This window comes from Melanotaenia boesemani, chromosome 19, assembly GCF_017639745.1.
Source record: "Melanotaenia boesemani isolate fMelBoe1 chromosome 19, fMelBoe1.pri, whole genome shotgun sequence".
In the NCBI taxonomy this organism is placed as follows: Eukaryota; Metazoa; Chordata; class Actinopteri; order Atheriniformes; family Melanotaeniidae; genus Melanotaenia; species Melanotaenia boesemani.
The window spans coordinates 7,474,569-7,502,359 of record NC_055700.1 but is presented as its reverse complement, the minus strand read 5'-3'; the positions used below and the strand labels follow the sequence as shown (position 1 = coordinate 7,502,359).

General features: G+C 36.9%; 1 protein-coding gene across 6 annotated transcripts in view; it reads left to right on the top strand.

Moving 5' to 3' along the window:
* Positions 1 to 27,791, top strand: part of LOC121630182 (netrin receptor UNC5D-like) — a 195,367-nt gene that overhangs the window by 144,333 nt on the left and 23,243 nt on the right. For 4 of the 6 annotated variants that reach the window (XM_041970308.1, XM_041970303.1, XM_041970309.1 and 1 more), the window contains 6 exons: positions 15,060 to 15,240; positions 16,097 to 16,264; positions 19,745 to 19,909; positions 20,245 to 20,280; positions 24,011 to 24,196; positions 27,610 to 27,759. In XM_041970308.1, the coding sequence (XP_041826242.1) occupies positions 15,060 to 15,240; positions 16,097 to 16,264; positions 19,745 to 19,909; positions 20,245 to 20,280; positions 24,011 to 24,196; positions 27,610 to 27,759 (886 nt within the window). The remainder of the gene's footprint in view (positions 1 to 15,059; positions 15,241 to 16,096; positions 16,265 to 19,744; positions 19,910 to 20,244; positions 20,281 to 24,010; positions 24,197 to 27,609; positions 27,760 to 27,791) is intronic. The other 2 variants (XM_041970305.1, XM_041970304.1) reach the window with 2 other exon arrangements.

The window sequence follows — 27,791 nt, the reverse complement described above, 5'->3', positions numbered from 1 at the left end:
GACAGTTACACTTAACCAGCATTTATCATTTAAGCTGGAAAATCAGTGGTCTAGATGTTTCTAATCATTTTGAATTGTTGTCTTAATAAAAATGAGAACTTTAAAAAAAAAAAAAAAAAGGGGGGTGGGGGTTGATGCTTAAAGGTATCATCAGGCTTCATACATGTGTAAAACTGTATGTGTGCTTTTTGTATATGTGTGTGATGAATCATTCAGCTCACACAAATGGAGCACCAGTGTTTCCCCAGTGCATTGCGGTCATCAAATAGGCAACTCCTCATGCATTCATTAATGTGGCTCTGGCTAACAAAGAGAATGGTAATAGTAAATAATGCAGTGACAAACCCAGCTCCCTCTAGTATGATTTAAACCAAGAAAAGAAATCTTGGTGTGCAGAAGTGGAGATGTACTTTTCTCTTTTTATGACTTATGGCTTTGCTGAGAGGCTAAAACCTTTTCTGTAACCAGCACTGTGAAGTTTTGCTCAGAGAGAAGCTGTGGCTCAGCTTTACTTTGAATTTCAAGGAATTGGGGTCATGATGCAATGTGATCTGTTAAACTCTGCTCTTATTCTTATTTTGGTCGTGTCATTTATTTGAAGCTTCCATGCTCCTTCAGCTTGCAACATATCCTGATTGAGCTTAATACTCGTGATGTTGAAGAACGCCAACACTTGACTTTTGGTCAGTTGACAAGATGCAAATGAGTTCCTAGTGAATATTCTGTTTTAACACAAAAACACAGACGACTTTACAGCTTGAAATCCCCTTACGTCGCAGCTGTTTTTGTGTTCTCAGAGGAAACGCTAACAGTGAGAGAGGAAAGAACTTTATCCGCATCATGCTGCAACTAAGCCATGCAGGAGTTTACTGGGCTTCTGTGTAGGATGTTAATGAAAAAGCAGAGAATGCCATATTATCTGTCCCAGAAGTGATGGAGGCAATAATCTGTGAACACTCTAAGTCAGACCACGGAGAATTGATCAAAGCACAACAGCTTAACTCTGATTTAGTTTTTATAGGTGACAAGAGTTTCAACTGAATCCTCTTTTTATAGACAAAGGCGTTTATATATATACATATATATATTTATATATATATATATATATATACACACACACACACACACACACACACACACACATACACACACACATCATCTTTTACCATAATGTTGAAGTTTACTGGCTTTGATCAGAGCACACAAATATATAGGGATCTTACAGAAAGAGTTGGTTATTTATTTATTTATTTTCCCTTCATGGAGGTCTGCCAGTTGTGTCTGTTATTCTCCTGCAGACTCATATGCATTGTCCTTAGCTGTAGCTGACAGCGATAAAACTCAGTAAAGTGAGTGTATACTCTCTATTATTGTGTCAGGTTCTGGTTGGAGTTTGTCTCCAAGAGTGATGTGGATCTCACAGGGAGCAGAATGAGGAGTAATGTTGCCAGCTGCAATGCAAGGAAGTTGAGTTGGAGTCCATCTGTGAGTCTGGATCAGAATCACAGAAGATAGAGACTCAGATGAAAGACATCAAGGACAGCATCAACTTGCCAAAGCTAGCTGAGTAGCGGCTAATGCTAATTAAGGGCTCAGCTTTCAGACTGAAATGCATATAGAAACGTCAAAGAGTAGTATTATCCTGATTTACGTTTTTAGAATCTTTTTTTATTCGGGGGTAATGGGTCTATCGGAAAGGATTCACTTGATATGAAGTTATTATGACTGTAACGCAGTATTTATTCTTAATTTAACCCTTTGGATGTGTGCTTATTGCATACCCACAATGAAATGAGTATATATCTACACCCACAAGGTCTGTTTGAATACTTTTGGACTTATAGTGAAGGAAGTTTGTTAAAATGTGTAATTATCAGTATATGTGTAACTGAAGAAGAATAAATGATAATGGGACATAGCACAAATGAAAAAAGTTTCAGGCTTAATAATTAGTGGTAGCATAAATAGAAGTCATCAGTAACGTCAGTAAAAATTGTGTCTCGGCCATTAGCTTCACATTAGCCGCCCAAGTATTCCATACCAAGTGTAATTAATCATCAAGCCTCCCTTCCCTAGTCAGTTCAAGTACTTAAAATGTAATTATTCAGTGATAAACATAACATTTCCTGAGACGGTGTATAGATACACCAAAGAGACGTCAAGGGTTTAGACACCCCCGCCTCCAGAATATGTTGCTGTCAGATTTGGACGGCCTCATTTGTTTAATGTGATTTCATAAAAGTCATTGTTGCATTGAGAAAAGGCCATACATGACTGAGGGGAGGCGGGGAGCATGCAGGCATGTGGGAAGCGAAATGGGGGAGGGTGAACGTTAATGAAACTCAACATTAATTGAATCAGATAAAAAAAAAAAAAAAAAAGTTAGTGCAATGCTTTGTAATTGTCTTTGTTCTGTGTTCAGTCCTCATTTAAATGATTGCAAATGTAGGTCATTACATCTACTTTTAGAATAATTGAGTGTTTAGACCTGATGCAAGAATATGCAGGAATTGGCTTAAGTGTTAAATTCAAGATACCTCTCTGAAGTGCCCCAGGCATATCAGTTCTCTTAATATTTCTAAACAGACTAAGCTCTCAGAAAAATCCAACTTTTCTGCTTGGGTTATGGATGCCATGCTGACCATTTGAAGCGACTTAAACTTAATATAATTTCCCATCCCTCCTCTGGCTGAAAATTAACTGAGACTAAAGTTACTGGGAAAAGTTTATGAAGGACAGTGGAGATCAGGTTTCAGCTTAATTTAACAGCAGTGTAATGGTCAACTTTGTGACCTTGAAACCAGCCCAACACTGCCCGTAAGGCCTGGCTTGCTGGCTAAGGTGTGGTGTTGTTCAACGCTTGCTGCTGCTATCTAAGTGGAACAAATTTGCCAATTAAGCAAATCCGTTTCCATTCTTCCCCAGGCACTGGCTTATCAGGCTCATTTGAGTCTGTCCTGTCCCTGCCTTCTCATCAGCATGTGCATCTCTCTATCGCTCCCCACACCCCTGAAGGGGAGACTCCAGGTCCAACACAGCATGCATATTACACTTAAGGATTATATGTGTCCTGAAGGAAATACTGAAAGACTAAAAGAAAGAGTGGGAAAAGAAATATAAATCAAAGCAAAAACGTGAGATGGAGAAGATAAGAACCTAAAAGAATCAAAATTCTCCAGTAAAGAAAATTCAATTACTGGATTGTAGTGATCACAGAGAGACTAGACAGACAATTATTTGGTTAGCTGCATTGAAGAGGACAACTGAGGACTCTCCAAAGGGATTAATAAAGTATTTCTATTCTATTCTATTCTATCATTAAGCTATTAAACATCTCTCTGTTTCTGTTGTCTTTTACTCACCATTTTTTCCTGAACTCACTGAGCTCATATTCGTTTTTACAGAAGAAGAAAGTAATTAAATATTTTAATTTACTGCCCCAGTAAGCTTATTTTAGTCTTACATTTCTTTGACCTAATGTCCATGTTTTTCCTCTCTGTCCTTAATTTGACTTCAAATTAAATTTTATGACCAATTCAGTGCTATGACACATTTGTTTGCCCTGGGTTGCAGCAGTAGAAGCTTTACAATCCTGCGTATGAATACTCATGCATGTCCAGAAGAGAGGGTACATCAGCTTTGATTAATTTCTTAGTACACATAACTCTGTATGAGAGAGCAACAAATTTACTGAGACACATAGCATCCTAAACAAGTCAGCAGTATTGCAAAAAGGGTGAGTGATTCTTAGAGAAAGGCAGATCAATGTAGGCCTGATTGATACTTCACTCAGACATACTTCACTGATTATCAATACCAGCTAAATGGATTGATTAGAGATTTGTCTTAAAGTGTGGCTGAAAGACTTTGGCAAATGTAAAATATACACAATGTTTCTCAAATCCACACTACTGTTGCCCTCCTTCTGGCAGGTTTTGTAAACATAATGATTAAGAATTTGTAATATTGGAGTTTCATAAAAACACCAGTAGTCACACACCAAAGTGTATCACAAAAGCAAATCAAACCACAAATGCACCTAAACATGCTCTCCCGCACACACACACAGATTAAATGGACATAGAAATGGGCACGACAATGAAATGGGCAGACTCTGGCAATGTTTTTAAGATGATAAAATCCCGTCTTTGTTACATTTTTAATGTGTGGAATAAAAGCCATCTTAGATTTAAAAAGAACACCCAAGTTTCTTACAAACTGAGAGAGTTTAAATCTCTGTAGTTTGCTTGAAATGACCTCTCTCTTGTTTTCAGGACTGATAATTAAAACTTCAGTTTAAAAGAGTGTTAACTGGCTCTAGGTCATCAGGACACACAACAATGTAAAGCCACATATCATCAGCATAGCTGTGAAAATCAATGCTGTGTCTCCTGATGACATCCCCAAGTGGCAACATGTATTGAGTAGAGTGGTCGTCCTGTAGCCCAAGGGTTGCTGGTTTGATCCCAGCCCATCGAGCTCATGACGAGGTGTCCCTGAGCAAAACACCGAGCCCAGTGTTTGAATGTATGCGTGAATGTGACGTACATTTGTACAAGTATAGACCATTTACCATTTAGATTAAAGTGCTGGGCCTAAAATTGAACATAAGTGAACAAAAGTGATGTGGGAATTGGATCTAAAAGGCAGGTTGTTGGGTTTAGTTGGGCGAAAACTCGACCAAGCATCTTCGCATCAACCAGGACAAAGCTCTCCAGTGTTTTCTTGGGTAAAAACAATGCTTCAGGTATGTTAAAATATTAAGTTTAGATAAAAGGCTGGATCAGCATCAGTTTTATTTCTAAAGTGTGTTACGACCCGCCTTTCAGGGGTATGAGGAAGGGTGTAACAAAGAATAAAAACGTTGAGGACAGATGGTTATTTAAAATAAGCACATTTTATTAAAACTCGTGAACGGTGAATGAAACCTGTAACGGAAAATACACAAAGTAAACAAGTGCTGGGGTTAGCGGACCTACTGAAAGAAACAAACCAAACATCTCCCTAAAGCCACCGAGTGCAACCCACAACATAACTGCAACTCGGGGTGAAACCTAAAACCAAATAAAAAGCAGCAGATCCATAAACTAAAGTGACCGCCGTCACAACATAACACGCTAACCTAGCCCAACACAAAACTAATCACAATTAAACTTAAACACCACAACACACACCCAGTGCACAACATGGGAGGGAAAGCGGCCTGAGCCATTCTGCCCCCCCCCCCCCGGACTGGCTTCTGCTGCAGCCTTTTCAGCACAAGCTTCTTCCAAGCTGCAGCCTGATTGGTCCGATGGTTAACCAGTCAGAGGGGAGGAGATTGAGGTGTGCCGGCTCCAGCCACTCCAAACAGAGCCTCCACACAGGCAATTAATGGCAGCAACGAGCTGCAGCTGCCAGCAATTGGCAGTAGCCGTAACAAATGGATGGCAAAGTCATTGCATGCAGCAGTTGATCGTGGCATGGAGGATTTCTTAAAATCAGCATTTATTAAAAGATCAATGATTTTGAAAAGGAATTTCAGATTGTTTTAACTGTCAGTTATGAAGCTTGAAAAGTGAAGTGTTCTTGCCCGTTTCACTGCATTATTATAGATTTTGAGTTGTTTGCATTAAATTTCGTGATGAATAGTTTTGTTTTTCTCTGTTTTCTTTCTACTTTCCTGAAATTTTGTTTAAATTCTTTCTTTTTCTCATTTCTCCACAGTGGTTTCAGTTTGTTTTTTATGGTTTTTGTTCTCAGTGGAGCTGTTAAATCAATTGCTGATTTAAAACTGTTGTTAAAATTATCAAGAATAAAATCACAGGAAGTAGGTGAAATCTGAGGAGTTTGCTTTAAAATGTCAAAAAAATTTGTAGCCACTTCAGAAGTACTATATTGTTTCCTCACAGTTCTCTTTGGGGTAACCTGTTGGCTAAAACTGGTAATGTTAAAAAAAACACAGTAGTGGTTTGACACAGCCAGGTTGACAACTGAAGACACACCAGTGGACATGACTGTGGACATTTTATAACCAGGCCAGGGTGTGTTGTCTGTTGTGTTTAGGCTGTGTGACATGCTGATTAAACTCATAATGTTTAAAAAGGTTTAACAAGGCACTGGCGTAAATATCACCACTGTTATTGATATGCAAATTAAAACCTTGTTGTACTTACAGTGTACAGCTGATTAAAACTCAGACAATGCTTGGATAAAACCGTAAGGAAATGGTGGTTGATAAAACTGTAATGCATAAGACTGGCGGGCTGCTAAACAACAAATGTGTGATTCTCAAATGAAGAAAAATTATCTAATATTATTTTTGCTACAATCAACCTATGATCTAGTGAAGCAGTTCCACTTCCTTTTCTTCCTATCATGGGAGAGAATAAAAAGTTAAAATTAGGAGGTGAGGCCTCAGTGAGGACAAGTGATGAATCTGTGCCAAGCCAAAAGAGATGGTGAATGTTATCATCTAAAATCAGATAATTTACAATAAAATATTAATTTAAAAGAGATTTAATATTTAAGAGGGCCATTTTAAGTGTTTGACCAGCATTTTGTTGCAGTTTTGTGGAGTTGGAGTTAGTAACAGGTGCTATGTGTATTTGAAGTTGAATAGTATATGATTAGATGTTACGAATGTTCCCACACCCAAAACATTGAGGACAGAGAAACAGAGAACAACAAACAGAAAAGTGGGCTTTGTTTTTATACTATTTTAGGGGGTAAATTTGATCCTTACAAGCAGCACTACTGACCTTTGGCAGATTTTCACACTTTGGTGCCCCCTAACAAAACTAATTTGGCATCCATCTTGCATTCTGTCTCTTCTCTGAGTGCTCTCAAGCCAGTAAAAGTCAGTCTGATGTTGACTCTTGTTCTGTCAGTTTCTCATTCTCTTTTTTGATGTATTCCAATGCATTCTTTAATTTCTTTGCTAAATTAGCCATGCATCTAAAAAGACCAGTGTGTTGATATCCAGTTGCTGCCAAGTAACGCAGTGCTGTCAAGCAAAATGTATGTGATGCCACAGGCTGGGGACAAAAAACTCATGAAGTTTGATTTCTCAGCCCCAGGATGCTGCAGGGCAATGATGGCTCCAGGAACATGCATAATGAATCTTAGTGTGACATTAAAATGAATCAGAAGCACAGATTTTTAAGGTTAGAAATTTATGTAGTGTTTCTTTAATACTGCAGAGGAAATCTAGATAGTAAAGATGAAATGACTTTTTTCAGTTTGTTATACAACATTTGATCAAAGGCTCCTGGCACAAAAAATACCCAGTACTTTTGGTTGAGACCAAGTTTTTTTGTTTTTGTTTTTTGAGATTGCAGAAATACATTAAATCCTAATCTGTGAAAAACCAATTTAAAATTAAGGACCATAGCATTAACAAACTACTTGTGCTCTATCACTTTATATACTGTATAACCTACAATGACAGCTTCACAAGATAGAATAGTTTTATTAGCTGCGAGTTTGTCCTCTAGTGTCACATTGGCACTATATGTCACTGATGTTGTGTAGATGCTGGAGTCTGAATTTAAAATGAGGTATCAAACAACAGCAGAGGAATATGGACACTCAAGACAAGAGAGTCCGTATAGATCAGGGGTATCTAGATTTGTCCTTGAGGGCCACAATGCTGCTCAAGGATGTTGCAAAATCAATCTGATTCAGGTGCTGCAGCAGGAAACATACAAAACCTGCAGGACAGCCGTCAAGGACCGATTTGGACACCCCTGATATAGATCAACAGCCACCTTAATAAATAAATCTAAATCTCCATGGAAGAAGCAGCATTAATGACCCTGTCAGGGACCAGGCAGTAAGGTAGTAGGACACAGAAGACTGTGTCTCAAACCGCGCACTTACGTGAGTGCACTGGAAGCTAGTGCATAGTGCTCACTAAGCACTACCTTCTGTATTGCACACTATCGTGGCTAAATGTTGACCCAAATGGAGTACTAACATTTTGCACTTACTGGTAGTGATGTACCACCATTTGATGGTGATTCTTCTGCCCACTTCAATTTACAGAATGAATTCCACTCTTGATTTTATTTTCTTTTGTTTACTCCTTACTTAACCCCACCTGTAAGCTTTGTCGCGTCCAACGCCAACACAGGATCCTTCTCGGGCTGCACATGAGTTAGAATGTATGCTTATTTATTTATTTTAAGGTATATGACTCTCCTACATGCTGCCTAATGGCAGCGCCGCTCTGTTAATACAAATTTTTTTTAAGACAATCCGTCCAAGTTCTTACAAAATCTAAATCCAAAGTCATGTTCATGTATGTGTTTGCATATCATACTTTTATGCTATTAAATGCCTTTAAAATGCCTCATCTGTGAAACAAAGTGCCATTGCCTACACCGTATTAATCTACCTCAGTTGATAACAATAGACACCATCAGCAGACACGTTCATGTGTTTTTGCGTGTCTCCCCCCATACCTGTTAGCTTTTAAATATGCAACGATATCTTCACTGAATTAAAGTACTTTACATTATACATTTGTTTTCATTGGTGTTTACACTGATACTGTCCACATCTGGCAACAGGAAACCAATTATACAAGAAATCATCATTTAAAATATGAAATGCGGTAATGAAGATGCTAAAACACAGGCATGCAGAAAACTTTTTATTGAAACTTTTTATTAAAACATTTCTCTCTTGCTGCCTTCTCTTCTCCACAGCAGCGTCCTAGCCCGCAGGTGGTAAATGCCTCAGTGTCACTGCTGGCTCGGCAGTTTGATGCCACAGTGACCTACGGTGAACACACAATAGCAGTTTATATGAACGCAAACATTATTTATGTTTGTATGTACTTTATGGGTACTTGTGCAGACTTTTATCTAAAGTGATGTACAACCAGCTACGGCTTAGTCAGTGGTATCGTGGAAACGGGCCGGTTCTCTAAACCAGCGGTGTTTCCTAATCAGTTTTCAGATCAAGGACCATTTTGTTTACGCCAGAGACCCCGCAGTGCTTAATCTGGAGGTTCAGCAATCATTAATAAATATACGAAACCTATAGCATTAATCATTTTTAACACTTATAGCCCATCCACGTCGCAAAACCAGCTAAAAACTGCTAAAAAATTTACATGTGCTAACTCTACTGTAGCCTCCAACAAAATTTCAGATCCATAACTATTGGCAGGGATAGAAGAGATAGGTAGCATGCTGCCGTTTAAATTAGAATTATGATCGAATAACTTCATACTTACAACATCACAAAATAGCTTCCGCCTCCATCGGTACCGCTGAGTCGGTGGCGGCCATTTTTCGGCTTTGGAAAACTGGTTGAAAGTCCCTCCCCTTCCACTACGTCAGCAAGATGGCATCCGTCCGCATAGTGTCCGTCGTTTTGCACTAGATTTTCGGCCGAGTTTAGGGCAGCATCCAGGTACTTTCAGTACTGAAATTTCTGTGTCAGCACACTATGCACTTAAATGTATTGTTCAAAATATAGAAGTGCATGGATTGGGACACACCCTGGGTCTATTTATTTTTCCCCAAAATTTAAACATTTCCAAATCAAAAGTTCGACTAAACAAACTGATAAAAGAGGCCCACTAAATATAACTAAACTGAAAATCAGAATGAAGTAGAACTTAAGCAAGGAAATGAATGAATTAATGAATGAATGAATGAATGAACGAATGAACGAACGAACCTCCTGAACGAGCAAACACGAGAACTTAAATGCCAGTTTAGCTAAACAAAGAGTAAACACAAAAGGGAGAAATAAAATGGCTACTGCATTTTGCACCAACCAAAACCTCACAATAAATCCCCAAACACCCCTATAACACTGCAGCATGTGGTAAAGTCCAATGAAGCTGCCAGTAGCTTATCAGAGTCCCCAGCCCCTGGTCACGACCTTGCTGTACCAGGAAGGACAAACTGAACCCCGGGTAACTAAAAATAAGTAAAAGAAACAAACATAATTTGATCTTACAGTGCCATGGTATATTTAATCTTGTAAGGTATGGGAAATTAAAGTGATTTAGTAAAGAAATAATGTAAAATGGAATGAGTAGTGTTTAGACTTCAAATAAAATTAAATTGGAAATATACTGGTGGTGAGATGGGGATGTTATTATGTTTGACTGGTCATCACACCCTGATTGGCCTTAATGTGGTTTGATTTCATTAGCTTGCTGAACTAACATGAGACATGGCTAAAAAACATGTTCACACAGTTGTTGGAATACTTGAGCGCAAAAGTTCTGTCATCCAAGGTCCCTCTTTACTGCCATGGGTCAAATCCCATCTGGACTTCATTTTTAATAAATCTTCTCACATTCATTGTGACTTTCCTACGGTCTTTCCCAGGGTAATAAAAAGCAATAAAATTTTAAAAGCTCACTTGGCTTGTAAAAAGAATTCAATCATCTCAATTACCCTAATTTCAGACATTAATTCTTATGGCATTTCACAGCTACAGTATATGTGATAGATTTTATACCTGCACAAGATGGACAGCTTTACACCAACAATATAATTTAACACAGTAACATCTCGGGGAAAAGGACTGCTTTTCTCAAGCTTTTACTCGTTAGCTGCAGTTTTCTTTGAGCTACATCAGATAACTGCTGGTTCAGCTCAAGGTAATAAGGTTTTGTATTAAATGTCCTATATCATAATATATATCTCTTATTTTTAAGGCTCTGAGATTTCTGTGGAATACATTTAAACATAAATTTATTGTCTTAAATTTCTGTGTAATGCAAAGCAGTTACATTATCTAAATTTTTACTTTCTTGTGACAGAAATTAGAGTTGTCACTAAAATATATGTTTTATGTAGAAAAGCGAGTGTATGAGTCTTCACTTCAGCAGTCCATGTATATTTGATGATATTTGCTGGGGTTACATTTTACCCACAAAAAGCTATGTCAAATTTACTAAACATAATAGTTAAATTATGTTACCTGTCAAGTTCAATTCTTACATCTCTCTAAATGTATTTGTATTTATTTTATATTTCATATATATTTCCTGTGATAACAAAAACAAAGGATTTAAGTATCCACATCCATTTTATCACCCAGTTAGGTTTTACCATGTCCCCACCATGTATCAGTGCTGGAAATGCAGGAAATAAATGTTGGCTTTTTTTTTTATTATTATTTATAACTCCACCCTGGGTTCATTAATGAGGCATCTTACTCACAGTATCTCAAAGTAAACATTTACCTAGGCTGTACATATAATAAATGTATAAATATAAGGCTACAGTTGATATATGAATCTTGTGCCAGACAATCTGATAACCAGACTGCCAGAAATTGGTTCATTTTTAGCTAATTCTCTAAATATTTTATTTCTTTGTGAGATTATAGAGGTATTTAAGGTGGAATCTTTTCCAAATGCAGCACAACTTGTTTTATTTTATTTTAATTAACCTTTAGTAACCCAGGAATTAAAACACTTTTGGCTGCTCAGTTTGGCAGTAATAGATACAACAAACTAATACAAAGAGCTGAGAATAATAAGGACATGTGAATATGATTTTTTATTTAATTAACATATGATTTTTAAAAGTATACAAAAGTATCAAACGTTAATACAGAAAAGGTTTAAACACCAGAAGATCATAAAATTTTACCACCACAGAATAATCACAGCATTAGCAACCAGACTTATCTGCTGTAATGTGTTAAAATGAGTTGATATTTATTTAGTGAAACCAGCTCCTTATGATTGGTTAAGGCAATACATTCTTGATTAGATAGATTCATGAAGAAACCATAAGGGTGGATTTAGGATAATTTACATAATTTTGTACATATTAACTGAGTGGTTTCATAATGAAGCAGCTTTGGAGAGTGCTGTGAAGGTATACTTAACCCTTTCATTAATAATGCCTACTACACTGGATACCTCTTTAAATGCTGTTTTCTGAGGGAATTATTTATTAATTGACCATTTCAGTTTTGGAGGTGCTGATTTTCAGTGAGAGTTGGAGATCCCAGCCTGACAGAGAATAACATCATCTGCAAAAAGCAGAGACCCAATCCAGAGACCACCAAACCTGATCCCCTCAACACTTCAGCTCATTCTGTCCATCAAAGTTATGAACAAAGTCGATGACAAAGGGCAGCCATGGATGAGTCCAACCCCCACTGGATGATAAAATGAATTCCACTTACTGCCGGCAATGTGGACCAAGCTAGATAGTACCAGGTCCCCTAACAAGGACCTGGTACCCCATATTTCAGACAAACTCCCTGAGGGACACAGTCAAACCCCATCTCCAAGTCCACAAAACATATGCTGGTTGGGCAAACTCCCATTTGCCCTCCCAGACCAGACTAAAAGTGAAGAGTTGTTCCTCATGATTCTGAGCTCCAACTATCCAACAGACCCTCCTCTCTAGGAGCCCCAAATAGAACAGCAGGAGTCTGATCGTCTTGTAGCTGGAAGAAGTATATATGCATGTAAACACATGGAAACAAATTATACAACTCTATTTTTTTAGAATAAATAATTATATTAAATAAATTTAATATAATATAATTATATAAAGATTATTGTAGAATGGATAGAAATAGATCAGATAAATAAAAAGTAAAATAACATTACAAATTTTTTTAAGTATCAAAGTACATATCTGTAGAAGAAAAAATATGGCGCTCTTTCTTAAAACCTCGTGCATCCGCGGGTTAAATTTATAAAGAAAAGAACTGACAGACGGACCAACACAAACCACCACTGTTGTTGTTTGATGTTTTGAGAGTTGTGAAGCCAACTGCAGAAAGAAAAAGAAAATTAAATTAAAGCCACATGATGAAAGACTTCTTGGGGCATCAAAAGGAGGAATAAAAGTAATTGCGACAACATGACTCCTGATGTATTGATTTCTTAGCTAAATCTTTTTTTTTTTTCTCCGACCAAGGTTTTGAAAGAGCAAAGCAATCTCTGAGTTTGTTGGCTGTTGTTAAATCCCCTTGGCAAATGGACACTGCACAAACACATGCGCGCTCACACGATGGAGCACAGCCACATGCACAAACATGGAGCTCCCAGTGGGGCGGAGTTTTAATCCTCAAATACACAGCCATAAATCAAACCCCACTCCTCGTGCTCCAGCTCGTCCCTCTCAATGAACAGCTCATGCTACTGGCACATTAATAGCAATTTACAGAGTCAGTCATGCAGGGAGAGGAGCATCAACAGAAACGTCCTTTATTTTGTAACTCCTTATTACTTTCACTCACTGCACAGCCAATGAATTGGTAATGGTAGTGGATCTGACCAACCTACTACATCACTCCTTCTAAGTGCTTTTCAGACATATTGTGTTTTACCCACAAACTCCTGATCTTGCAATTAGAACGTGCCCTACTACATTTTGATCAGTTTAATTCAAAACAATATTTCTATTTTTGATGGATAGATTAGATATGGAGTATAACAGCTCTACAGATCCTTAGATCTTTTTTTTAAGGGAGGGAGCTGGACATTATAATCTTAAACATAAAATATATTAAAAAATATTAAAGCATATTAGTTTTACAACCCTAATTAAAAGAAGTTCAAATTCTAAATGAGCTAATGTTTTTAAATGTTTAGAAGGTCGCTGGTTCGAGTCTCGGCGTTTGTGTGGAGTTTACGTGTTCTCCTCGTGTATGCGTGAGTTCTCTTTTTCTCTTCCGGTACTCTGGCTTCCTCTCACTGTCCAAAGATATGCATTATAGGTTAATTGGTCACTTTAAATTCTCCCTAGGAGTGAGTGTGTGAATGGTTGTTTGTCTCTATCTGTGTCGGCCCTGCGATGGTCTGATGACCAGGATGTACCCTGCCTCTCACCTGTTAAAATGCTGGGATAGGCTGCAGCTTCCCTGCAAACTGTAATGGACTAAGTGGTACAGAGGATGAATGAATAAAATTACTTTACATTTTACATAGCATTTTTTTTAAGTTTGGGCTAATATAAAGTAGTACCTGGTGCGTGTACGACGTCACCTGTTGCTATTTTTAGTGCATGAACATTGGTTGGAAAAGTTTTACTTAGAATAAAGGGATTCTCATTATAAATTCATTATTTAAAGTAGGAAGTAAATATCTCAAAATCTTCTTCAATTTGCCTTTACTATAATAAGTAATATATTAGATTGGAAGGAACTTTAATAATTAGGTATCAATAGAAACAATTGACCTTTATCGAGTAAGTAGTTAAATAGTTTATCTAGTTAAGTAAATTATCAGTAGTAAAACATTTGATTAAGATTTTTTGTATATTTCTTTTTTAAAAAACATCGTAGCAACACATTAAAAAAAAAAAATGTAATAGCGACAACAAAATCCTGAAAAAAAAATTACTGTAAAATATCCACATAAGAAAATCTGGCTTGACCTCATTGTAATGGTATGGAGGTATATTTTTGCTCATGGTATGAAGGCATTGTTTGGTTTTGGAGCAATCTGCCACTGTCCAGATGTCTCTTCCAGAGAATGTCTTGCTTATTTCAGCAATGCAAAGCCAAACCATTCTGTATATTTTAATAAAAGCTTTGCTTTATAATAATGAAATCCAAAGTCAGTGCTAAGCTGACTTATTTTTTACCCAAAGAAAAAAACTAAACTTCATCAAACATAATAGATCACAACAGATGCTTTGAATGGTTAAACTAACAGAAATGGGTAAAGTTATTGCTTCGTCTTGCCTCCTCAGTTCACAAAAACCCAGTGTTGTTACAGGAAGAGGTGATAAAACACAGCGGTAAACATGGTTGTCCTTTTAAACATGAAAAGATGGTTAACCACTAAAAAGTAAAAGAAGAAAAGTTACCAAAACACCAGTCTAAAATTCAACCGCACTCTGAATGTCAGAAAAACTTAAACTATTATCACAGAAATGATTAATGTTCCACTTTTTTACAGGATAAACACCTGAAAAAGGGTTGGGTTGGGTGGTTCTAATGTAGCAGACCATTAGACCACTGAAAAGATGCTAATATTGGGACATTTACAGAATTAATTTAAACTGTTGTGACATCTGCCATATTGTCGAGTATTTAAACATCTACCTGAAATATGTTCTGTTGTTTTCAAGGTGGAGTGGCTAAAAAACGAGGAGGCTCTCAGCTTTGATGACGACGGTGTCATCGATATGAGGGGCGACCATAATCTTATCATCTCAGACGCCCGTCTCTCTGACTCTGGAAACTACACCTGCGTTGCCAGCAACATTGTGGCCAAAAGACGCAGTGCTACAGCTACAGTTGTGGTATACGGTAAGATGTCAGTCTAGATTCTTCTCAGTTCTTAAAGTCAAAGAAAAAGCCATATCTAAGTGATTTTATCCACTGTAGGTGAAAATTGTGCACTATACAAAACCAGAACAAAGCACAACAGCTGTCTTGCCTGTATAAAAATATCAATGATGTCAAATTTTCACCTCAAGCAGATTCTCCTTAAGGAATTGACTTGGGAAGCACTAATGAGTAATATCCTTTCTCCACTCTTGAGTCTAATGAGTCGTTAAAGGTCCAATGATCTTGTGTGTTAAACAAGGAGACAGCAGCACAATATTTACAAGAACTCCATTATTAGTGATGGTAAATCTAAGATGTGGTCACTGACACACTCCAGCTTTTATCTGCCAGCTCTAAAGTGCTCATTTAAAACACTTTGTAGCTGCAGACCAGCAAACAATGTTTCTTAAATTTTTATAGCCCTATTGAGAGTGAAATTATGTCAAACCCTTACAAGCTCCTTTCACTAAGGAAAGCCTTAATTGAAGTGTTTCTGTGCTCTTTTTCTTGACCACTCGTTGTGATATTGTTATTTATACAGAGAGGACATTTAGCTGCTGCAGGAATACGTCCGATTCTTTTTGAAACCCTGTTGTGGAGGCCCATCAATCATTAACTTCTACAATGCTAATGGAGTCCATGACAGGTGCAATAGAAGAATAGTTCTCTGGTAGCAAATGAGCAGATTAGTCAATCACCCTACTCTATTTTAGGAAACCTGAGTCAACGCTGCGCTCTGCTTTACATAACTGAAAATATCTTGTTAACCACACAGTGTAAGCTAGCTGGTGCTCCTGTAGTATCTGTTCATACCTTCTACCTTCACCTTTTGAAGTGAACGGAGGCTGGTCATCGTGGACAGACTGGTCCCCCTGTAACGTCCGCTGTGGACGAGGTGTGCAGAAACGTTCGCGAACTTGCACAAATCCAGCTCCTCTCAACGGAGGGGCCTTCTGTGAGGGCATGTCGGTACAGAAGAGCACATGCAACACAGTTTGTCCAGGTAAGAGATGACGGGACAGGACAAATCCTTGTTATGCTAATTACAGTCACCTCACAGTTTATGTTTGGCTGTGAGCTTATACTTATATAAGCTCTTATAAACACTTATATATACTGAAGGATCTTCATATACATCACATATATATAGTATTCAAATGCTCTTTAGATTGTTTGGTATATTTTGGGGGGGAGCAGACATTGGTTATTCCAAAAATACATCGTAGTACATTTTCTTGGAAGTAATTACACATTAATGTAAAATAAGAAACAGTATGGCACATGTTTCAGTTGGGTGACCTTTGAATTCTGTAAAATTAAAGCATCATCTTTATTTTCCCTGTATCTGCAAATCAACAGTGGCATGCCTTAGTGTCCACAAGACCCGGACACATTCAGTGGTGTTGATCACAGCTTTTCTCTTCAGTGCTTGTGTTTGTACCAGATGGGCTGCAACGTGTTGCAGAGTTATCCTAGAAGAAGCTCTACTCTGCTGAACATATGCAGCTGTTCTGTTCTTGACAGACACTTTACCAACTAGCGCATATTAGATGAGTCTGGCAGGAAGTCAGATATGAGAACATCATGGATAATTAATGATCAAGTTTAAAACACAGTACAGACTCAAAATGATTTATCACTGATGGCCAGAAACCAACAAGTCCAGCAATTACTACCACAGATGAGCTTTTCTTTTTTTCCAAAAGACCAGACAGGGTTGTGTTAAGTTCAAGATACGATTCAGTTTTATGAAGTCACTCACATGACTTCATTTCCCACAAGGAGCTCTTTGGAAGTGTCTGTCCAACTTTACTAATCACATTCATCGTTGTTAAATCTGTTATTACTCATATTATACTTTTGTAGTTATATTCCACAATCAAAGCAGCAATTCTTTAAATTATTTTTCATAAAACCAAAGCAATTTTGTTGCTCTACAATTTGTATGTTGGATAAATTTTCCATGTGTTTTATTTGTTTTTGTATAAATATTAGGCCACGTTAACAATTTATTATATTGTTGACACATTAATGAACGAATACTGACGATTCCTTCATTACGTGTTAACAGGGAAATGCATCCGATTTTGTTCTCAATGTGTTTAAAAGAAAGGCAGCTTCACACAACTTTGAAATTCACACTACTGATTTATTACCTTTTAACAACTACATCCTGAAATTTTCATTTTTCTTTGTCATATACATTTGATTTTATCACATTGTTTAAGTTGAGATTTATAGGAAATATTTCAACGCTGCTGAAACCAAAACCAAGTTACTTAATTTCTGTTCATATAGAGGTTCATTTTAAATAAAAGTTGGTAATACATTACTCTTGAAACATCATTAAATTGTAGAAAATAATTTAACCAATTGCAAATAAAGATTATATAACTGTTGCAGCACTAATAATTATACACAAAAAACAGCATGTTTCATATTGTCTTTGTATACAGAATATAGCTTTCTTCTTTTCTTTAGTTGTAATTTCTTTTTCTACTTTTTTCCATTTTGCTCTTATTTTATTATTCACATATAAAATACTGTTTTTATTTAATCCTGTGCTAAATAACACTGATCAGCCACAGCATTAAGCCGCCAGCAGATGACATGAACAGCACAGACATCATCTTATTGCCATGCTGTGTTCTGCTGAGAGTCTCTGGATGCTGGCAGTCATGTAGGTATTGCTTCTACACAAAACAGCCACCTAAACATTGTTGCTGACCAAGCTTAGCCAACAGAACAAGCTTCTCAGCGAAAATCCAAAGTCTCTGGTTGCTGAAACTCTCCCCATCCCAATCCTATCGAGCATGCCTGTGAAGCACTGAAGCTGGTACAATCTAGACAGGCTCCATTCTCCAACCCACAGGACCTAAAGAATCCGCCCCCAATGTTGCACCCTTAAAACAAGACAAGACTTCATCTTCTGTGCAGCAGCTTTATCCTCCCTACACTGCTTTTTTTTTCTTTTTTTTTTCTCATTTCAGTTTTTCTGGACATGCAGTGTAACCACAGGTACATTTCAACTACAAGCCACACACACTCCCACACACACCACCTCACTGCGCAGGCTGGTATGTCACTCAGAGCTGTCACACAATTCTGTCTTTTGTACAAAAAGGAGTCTGAATAGTAAAATTACTTAAAATATTCACTTAAACTGGCTAAATAGACACAAAATGAGAGAAGCTAAAATATTTAACCTTTACAAGAATGTTTACCACATCTCAGTAAAATTAATTATGTCCCAATATTGGCTCTAAACACCAAAGGACTCCCACAGAGATCATCCATACCTCAATGTGTAGTCCTGAACTTTAATTGGTTGAATAAGAAAAAAAGGGCAATATTTGGATTTTTGCACAATTATATACCTGAATTTTAGTATCAGTGTTCTCATTTAAATTCTCAGCAAGAAAGCCAAAGAGCTATTTCCTAAAATATTATGGTTTGTTAGTTTAGGTGATGTTTGGCTAAAAGAATAAATAAATCTAGCACGCTGTTGAAGTCAGCGTCTGCAATTGGGTGTGTTTTTTTTTTTAGGATACTGGCTTGGAGGGTGTAAATTCTCTGCCTTTGTAGTTACAAAAGCTGTCGTCACAATTCACCATGCATGCATTGCATCTCTGCACTGCACTGGTGACAAAGGCTTGTGTATGAAATGGAAAGCAGCGGACCACATGAAACAACAAATCAAGACAAAATCTCTTGGAAACCGAGAGATTGACTGAAAAAAGAAGCCAAGAAAGAGAAGCAAACAGTGGCAGTTTAGGCTGAGAGAGAGAGAAAGCAAAGCAGAGCAGCAGCTCTAGTTATCATAATTATAGCGTATTCTGCCCTTACTGGGTGTTTTTTTCAAGCCCAAATTTATGATTTTAGCCACTTCAGAGCATAAAGGAAAACATTCATCAATTTAAAATGAAGAAGTTATCGGGGGAAGGTAGTGCACTCTTTTAAACATTATCTCCTCTCTGCCAAATGCCTCCTCCTGAATGATTCTTTCTCCCGAGTTCAAACATAAACATGGTGCATTAGATTAGCAGGAAGAAGGGAGCTTAAAGAGCATTTGCAGCTGAAAAGACCTGATTGAGTGTGGCATAATCAGAGTCTCTGCGCTCCAAGTCTATAAGACTCAATATTTTGTCAAGCTGAAGAAGAAAATGTTGAGTGATGCAAGTGTTACTTTCAATGTGCGCCAAAAAAGTTCCAAATAACTTTTAAATTAACTAAATTAAAGCTGATGTTGTGATCATCTGTGAGAAAATACCTCTTCATTTGTATGTGCTTGAGTTGCATGAGTCATATTTTAGCAGAGAGGAGTGCTGAGCTTTTTCTAGGACTGCTTCTGCAACACGTTGCAGTGCTTTCTTTTTCTTTTTTTTTAACTGAAACACAAGCACTGGAAATGTTCTTTCATGTCTTTGTTTCAGCAAAGTGTTTTTTGCAAATGAAAACATTTTGTTTGTGTTTGACCCTTCAGTGGATGGTGGCTGGGGGGAGTGGAGTGAGTGGTCAGTGTGTGGTTCATCCTGCGAGAGGCAACGCAGCAGAGAGTGTACAGCTCCAGAGCCCAAACATGGAGGTCGACTGTGTGACGGGGTGGCAGTGGCCGTGGACAACTGCACCGGCAGCCTCTGCACACAGAGTGGGTAGAACAAAGTCCCCTCTTCACTGGTTATAAAAAGCAAAGAAAAAAAGAGCAGCATAACCATTAGTTGCATTGTGTTTAGAGACTGTGTCATTACAGATTTACTGTTCATAATATTCTGGCAGAGCAGGGCTACATCATGATCATCATTATAATCACACTCATTAACAACCTCATCCATCTTCATTATTCATCCACTCAGTTCCACATACATCTGACACAGTTCATGCTGCCATGGATGCATACACAAGTGGTAATTAAATCAACCAACACTTTTAGCATTTAAAAACGTTGCAGGCAAACTCTCAATTTCTGATGTTTGTCTCTGTCAGCAGATCGGAAGCTGCTTCATGATGCTAAGCCACGCGGTGAGTTTGTCCACGCATGCATTTGTCCACTATAGTAAGTATGAAAAAATAAATTCTGTATTACAACAACAAAACAAAAAGCAAACAAAATTACAGCAGAAAAAGCAAAAATCATTTAAAATGAAATAAAGGGCATCATTCTGACAGCAAACAACGATGTGAACTGCTCGCATCAAATTCCATGGGACTGCATGGAAAATAATTTCTTGCCCTTTTATGTTAGAAAAGGTAAAAAGAGGAAGTTTGTCCTTTTCTAATTCAACCCATATTTAATAAACAGTTGTTTTTCTTCATTTATACAGTATACTACATATGCAATCAATTATATGCATACCTGTTCGGTATACAGTACTACTTTATTTTCCCTAAATACATATTTATTTACACTGAACTAAAAACAGTGCCTACTTTATCTTTATTTATGGTTATACATAATTAATAGTCACTATCAAGAGTACACGAATACAACAAAACATTTTGGGTTGTATTTTCTTCACTGGTCATAAATTTGCTCATAAAATGGTCCAACCTGTTCCTGTTATATGGTACAATGCACATAGAGGCAGGCCTGCTGGTCATGCACCCTCTGATAGATCCAATCTAGGAGCATTTTTCATGTGTTTGAACACATAACCGCTGTGAAAGAACAGATCTTATTATCTTTCAAGAACAAGACAACAACTCCTTTCCCCAGTCACTCTCATTTTTTGCAGAGTTGGACTCTGCCAAGTTAAAAGAGATGAGGAGGAGGATTCTTTCTAAAGAAACCATTCACATTATGAGCCACTTAATTTTTTTTTGTTTGTTTGACAACTAATCTAAAAATAGCTGAGCTAATTTTGTTCATTGTTTTAAATAAATAACTTTATGTACAAAAACTTGTGTTGAGGTGGGTCAGCTTGTGCAGACACTCTTGCTCTGTGATTGGCTTTAACTTATCCTAGATCTATTTTCTGATCACTGCTGATGTTCATCCTTATGGTGCAGAAAAGTTTGGCTGATATGTTTTTCTTTGTTTGTTTTCACTTTCTACCAGAATCTGAAAAAACAGCCCAATCTACCTTCCAAAAGGTTGTAATTCCCCAAATAAAAGACTCAAAAGAGGACAGAAAAACAGGAAATCATGCCTGCATGTGTACCAATTGAGCTGGGATCATTTTAAATGAGAAAAAATAATCTATTCATTTTTAAAACAAGATGTTTTAAGTCTTTTGATTAACAGTGATTCTAATATTACCAGGATAAAGGTAATATTGTCTACTAAGGAGAGAAAAACCTTTTATCTAGTGAGGTGTAAACGAAGAAAACCCATTTATATAAAGACAATTCCAACCTAAATTGGTGCAAAAAGAAATGCATATTCAACTAAATGCAGAACGTAAATTCCTAAATGGGGAATAAACATTTCTATCAGTTTTTTTATCTTCCCTATAATTAAATCTAATCCTAAACCTGGATAACTTAAAAAAATATTTTTTAAAAAGTCCTAAACTGGCAAGAGGTAAATCCCTCTGACAGCTTTGGGTTTGGAAAGTTATATTCAGCATGTTTAAGTGGAGGCGAAGATTTATTTCATATAAATGTTCTGACATACTGTTAACATCAGTGACGTGCGATGAGGTTCGTGGCTGGTGAGACACTGACTCCTTTAGAGGCAGATTTATATGTGTAAGAACTCAATATCTTTTCAATTATCAGCATGCATATTGACCGCCGTTAATGATCTCGTCAGCATTCCTCTCCACCACACACACACAAACACACACTCAGGAAGATATTTGGCCTAGAAAGAACGTTTCTTTTATAGCAGCAAGAGACGATGAATAGAGCGAATTTGCTCTCTTCATACACTTTATAACAAATAAAAGAACAGAGTTTATCCTGAGTTAAAATCTCAATGTTATGCTGCTCATTTTTAAAACATTAAATTCTAGTTAGTTCATCAATTTTAATACAGGTTGCTCATCAAGAGGATAACAAGAAAAAGGAGACTAATTGACCATAGGTCAACTTTTTTTTTGTTTTGTTTTGTTTTACTTAGTCTCATCTTGGTTATAAAGGTCCTCCTTATTTTCTTGTAGTTTTAAAAGTCCCTCAGCCTCAATAGAGATAATGGTTAACATGTATGTATGTTTTCAGTCTTTTTAGATATATAATCCTCCATCTGGGGAGTCAAACAAAGCAGAGCATAAAGTAAATTGCTGTAGCCCACTTGACTTGCTGACTTTAGCCAACAGGTTTGGCATCAAGTATCTGTAGAAGTGCGGCAGCAACAAGCACCATCCAGCTCACGTGCACCCCCTCAAGGTGGAGTCAAATTCTGTCTGCCTTAGCTTATTACTTTTAGTTTATTGTCTGATCAGTGAGAATAATTATGTCACACGCTTTCATTAAAGGCCTTACACTGACTGTAGAAAGTCATGGTGCATAATAAATCTTTCTGTTAACTTTATATTGGTGACATGCTAATAAACGGAAACAGGCTCATGCCATATAACCCAGTTTGTAAGGGACAAACACTTGCTGTTATCATACGCCTCGTTTCTGCCCTGTACTTGTAAAAAAATGTTTAAAATGATTAGAGTCATACAGAAAATACATTTATGACAGAGTTTAGTGGAATATTATTTTATGTGATCATTATTAGTATTTTATTTTGCATGACAGGTGCCTCCCCTGACTGCACGTCACTGGTTAGCACACAGTTTGTATGAGGTTTATAAAAGTGATAAATGAAACTCATTTTTTGTTTAAAAATCTTAACTCTTTACTTGATGTAACATATGTGTATTTTTACCTTTTAAATCTGTCATGATGCACAAGTTACAACAGAATTTTCAATTAAAAAAAAAGGAAGATTTTAACATTTTAGAGGCTGAGAAATAAATGGTCTAGTAGACATTTTTAAGTTTTCTAATGGGTTTTTTTCAGCACTACCACTTTTGCCTCTGTGCCAGTGTCCCAAACACCTCTAATAACACCCTGATTTTCAACTTCATCAGGTGTAGCATTTCAGCTTAAACTGTGTGTGGTTAACCACCAATTATCCTCCGCTTTATGCTGAATTGCTGTTTAGGGAAATGAGCCATTGTGTATTTTCCAGACAGAAAAATCAATTTGAAACCTGCTAAGCCACAAGCACTCATTCTCCCGTTCTCCTTACTTGTCCTTTAACATAGTTGTGCATTTTTGTTTGTCAAAAATGGTTGGAAAAATGCCGTCAGGCTGCCAAAACTTTCCAAGCCCTCAATTAACCTGCTGCTATAGCTGTTAATACCGCTTTGCATATTTTGTCATATTTTTTCCTTCATGTGAGCTTCAGGCTACTTAGAGAATTTCTCAGCATGTCCCGCTTTAGTGCAGATCTCATTATCTTTCAAGAACAAACTAGTAGCTCCTGTTTTCCACTCACTCTGTTTCTTTGTGGAGTTGGACGCTTCAGTACTGGTGGGAGCAGATAGAGCATAATCGGTGCAGATGAGCTAATTTAATGAATTGGGTTTGTCACATTATCCCAGTAGAACACAGAGTGCTTCCAACACTAGAGCCAAGGAGTCTTTGAAATGACAGTCAGGTGTTGGCTTGATTATAATCGCCTTCCTTCCATGGTTCCTCATTAGTAGCTTTAACACTGCAGAATGGAACAATAAAGCTGTGCATCAGGAGGCAGACAAGCTATGGGAAATAAAAATGTAAAAATTTTAATGCAAAATATTCTTAATGTCCCAAGGTGCAGAGAGCACCAGTGATGTGGCCTTATACTCAGGCCTGGCTGCAGGCGTGGTGACCGTGGTGTTGCTGATAGTTGCTGTCACTCTTTACCGACGGAGCCAGAGCGAGTATGGTGTTGATGTTATCGACTCCTCCGCCCTTACTGGAGGCTTCCAGTCTTTAAGCTTCAAGACCTCCCGACAAGGTGAGCCATTGAGCAAGTTTCTAACACACACACACATGCAGATTTTAAGTTTTAAACTACTACATATGTCTGTGAGCAGGTCTTTCATTAGGTTTCTGTAACAACGTTGGGGAATGGTAGAAGAAAATTGGTTATGGTTGAAATAGTAAACTTAAAAGGAGTAAATAAACTTTTAGACGAAGTAGAGAATCAAGATTTTTGCTAGATAATGTTTAATGGAAGCTTTTTATCAGATAAAATGAGATGTGCCTTTACTGATCTCCTTGAGGGGGAATTCATATTGACACAGAAAAAGATGCATATTAACATATGATAATTAGGAATCAAGGAAAACAACCACAAACTGCCATATTGGTTTATTTAACTTATTGCTGTCTGGTTATTTATGCAGTGTGCAGATACTGCGCTGTGTATACAGTAATAACCACAGGCCTTCATTAGTAAGCAATGGCAGTATGGCCGCTGCCTTCACCCCTTTTAAATGTGTATTTTGACATACATTTAAATTTGTAATACAGCAAATCAATAAATGTTTAAATCTATATTTGAAACCTAAGACAAGTTCAGAATACATAAAATACATAAGATTTTATTTATATTTTGAAGAGTCTCTACACTGTGTAAAAATACAAATATGTTCTTTGCACTGAACTTCACCCTTGATATTTCACATGTGATTATATGTGACTTTGTAGGTGTGAAACACATGTAAGAGACATATTTTGCATATAGAAAGCATGTAGTTTCAGGGTAATATGTTAAGCCCACCCCATGTGAAACACATATAATCACTTGTGTAGCCCATTTAAATTTCCATGCAAAACCATTATAATCCTATGTAGAACACATATAAATCCCCATGTGAAACACATGTAAATTCCCATGCAAAGCTATGCAATCAAATGTAAAATTACACATGTAACTCATATAAATTCCCATGAAAACCATGTTATCACACATGAAACTCATAATTAAATGTGAAACACAGAATTACATGTATTAGAATTACATGTATGTTGGAATCTCATGAGAAATTACATGTGAAAGCCATTTAAATTCCAAGATGAAAGCCATATATTCACATGCAAATAATGTTTAACACATAATCACATATGAAACCTGTGTGATTACATGGGTTTCACATGGGAATTTACGTTGTTTCACATGTGATTAAATGGATTTAACAATGTGAAACAACATAACTTTTCACATGGGATTATATAGTTGTCACATGGGAATTCTGATTGTTTTCATATGTTTAATGGGTTTGACATGGGAATTTACATGGTTTTCACATGTGATTAAATGGGTTTCACATGGGAATTTACATGGTTTTCACATATGATTATGTGAGTTTCGCAAGATAATTTACATATTTTTCACATGTGATTAAATAGGTTTCACGTATTCATGAATTTTTTACTATTTTATTTTACTATGCCTTTGCCCAGCCTAATAGTCAATAAAAATGAGGAGTAAAAAATGACTGTCCCAAGTTGGTTTCATAAACTCAGATTTCATGTTTCTTTTTTTTTCTTTTTTTTTTTTGTAATAAAAATAAATAAATAAAACAAATTCATGTTTCTGTAGCTGCAGTTGGTTTTTCAGCACTATGTTGCCAAAAGCACATTGTTTGTGTCTCAAAAACACCACAGACTTCGACAAATTGTGACAAGTCGATGCCCTGGGACAAAGAGATCAGCTGCAGCTGCACAACCATACTAATTTGTTTTGTTCGACCAGTCAAAAGAACATGAAATTTCCTTTAAAATCAAACTAGGACCACAGTTTTTCCCTGTAATACACTGAGATACATAGTGATCTGATTTCTGTGTTTCATTGTATGAAGGTTATACAAAAATCATTCCCCTACAGACATCTGGAAAATACAGAAAGGCAGACATTTTTTTTATTTTTTTTTTTTAATATGGCTTAATGGGTACATTATAATAACCGACACACTCACACCTCACAACAGCAATTTGTAGACGACACTGAATGAAGCTGGCTTAAGTTTAAGTAGGATTAAAGTTACTGATTTTGAGCTGTTATAATTAATTTCAATTCAAAACCCCATAAATGTACTTGTATATTGATGTCATTGGATTTAAATGTAAATACACACATACAGTTTTGTACTTTCATGTATTTATGTAATGTATTGCATTATGCATTTATTTATTTGTATTATGATATAGCTACATCAATTATTAAAACACTTCAGGAGCCAGAATGACAGTATTTAATTTTTTAGTTTGTTTACTTGAGCTTCAGGAGGTTATTGTTGTTATTTAGCTGTTGTGCAAATGTCCAATAACACACAGCTTAATCTATAAAACATGCATTGTATTTGTTGCTTTATTGCAAACATCAGTACGCCCCAAGCAATAAACCTTTGCAGAAAATATATGGCAAGAAGGACGGTATGTGTTAATAATTTCACTCTTATCTATTATTACTCAGACCGCCTTCCTTCTTCCATATATTCAGCAGAATGTTAAATAACCAGCTCTCTTTAGGGTGCAGTGTTTTGCCTGTTTTGGGATTATCTTCCATACAACAAAAACTTCAATCAATTATTCATGATTAGGAAATTAAAAATGCAATTTATTAGGGTTTTCACTTTATTTTTGCTGTGCCCAGAAATTACGCCTTTGTGGCCTCGTGTCTCCAAACACAGAAACATCAGAGCTCAGTTGCATGGTGTGTTTTGCCCTACAGAGGCATATTTTTACAAGGCAGGCGTTATGGTTGGCCACAGCAGGAGCCCTCAGCAGGGCATAATAAAGTTCATTTTGATAACACAGCAGGAGGCAGGGAAAGCTTTAATCTTGTTCTCTGTTCCCTGTATTAGAGAGGCTAAAAACACCAAACCTCCGCAATATCATGCATGTCCTTCCCTCCTTGGAAGTTGCATGGCTATATGATCCTGCAGCAGGTGGACAGTAACCATGTTGTTGCATTACTTTATTGCCGTCACATCATGAGTTGCTAAGAAAACAGCTTCCTTAATCTCCAACATAAATATGCAATTTAAATTTTAATTACTAATAGTAGCCATGACTACTTGGGTCAAATTATGCTTAATGATAAAACTGTCATTAAAACATGGTAGTAGACGAAAAAAATTACTTTACAGGAGACAGCTTAGAATTAAGTCACTGATGTATAAATTAAAAAATACATCTCTTTGTGTAGCATTCCTTAAGGCACATATCAAATAACAGCATTAGTACTTTAATGTGTATGCTGTCATGTTTCAATGCTAAAGAAATAATTCAGTCACAAGTCACAAGCGTGTTTAGTTGTTTTGATATCGCTTTTAGGTTTTTGTGGCACTCTAATCAGTGTCATTGTGCATCAGTGTTTAGTTACTGACAATAATTAATTTCTATTCTTTGTGTGTTTTGCAGCAAACCCCCTGCTTATTAATTCATCCATGCAGCCCGATCTGACTGTGTCACGTACCTACACCAGCCCCATGTGTTTTCAGGACTCCATTGACAAAGAGATAATGGCTGAACGCTCCCTTCTTGACACGCTGCCTGACCTCAAGGCCAAAGGTTAGAAAGCAGATCTGTAGAAAAGCATATTT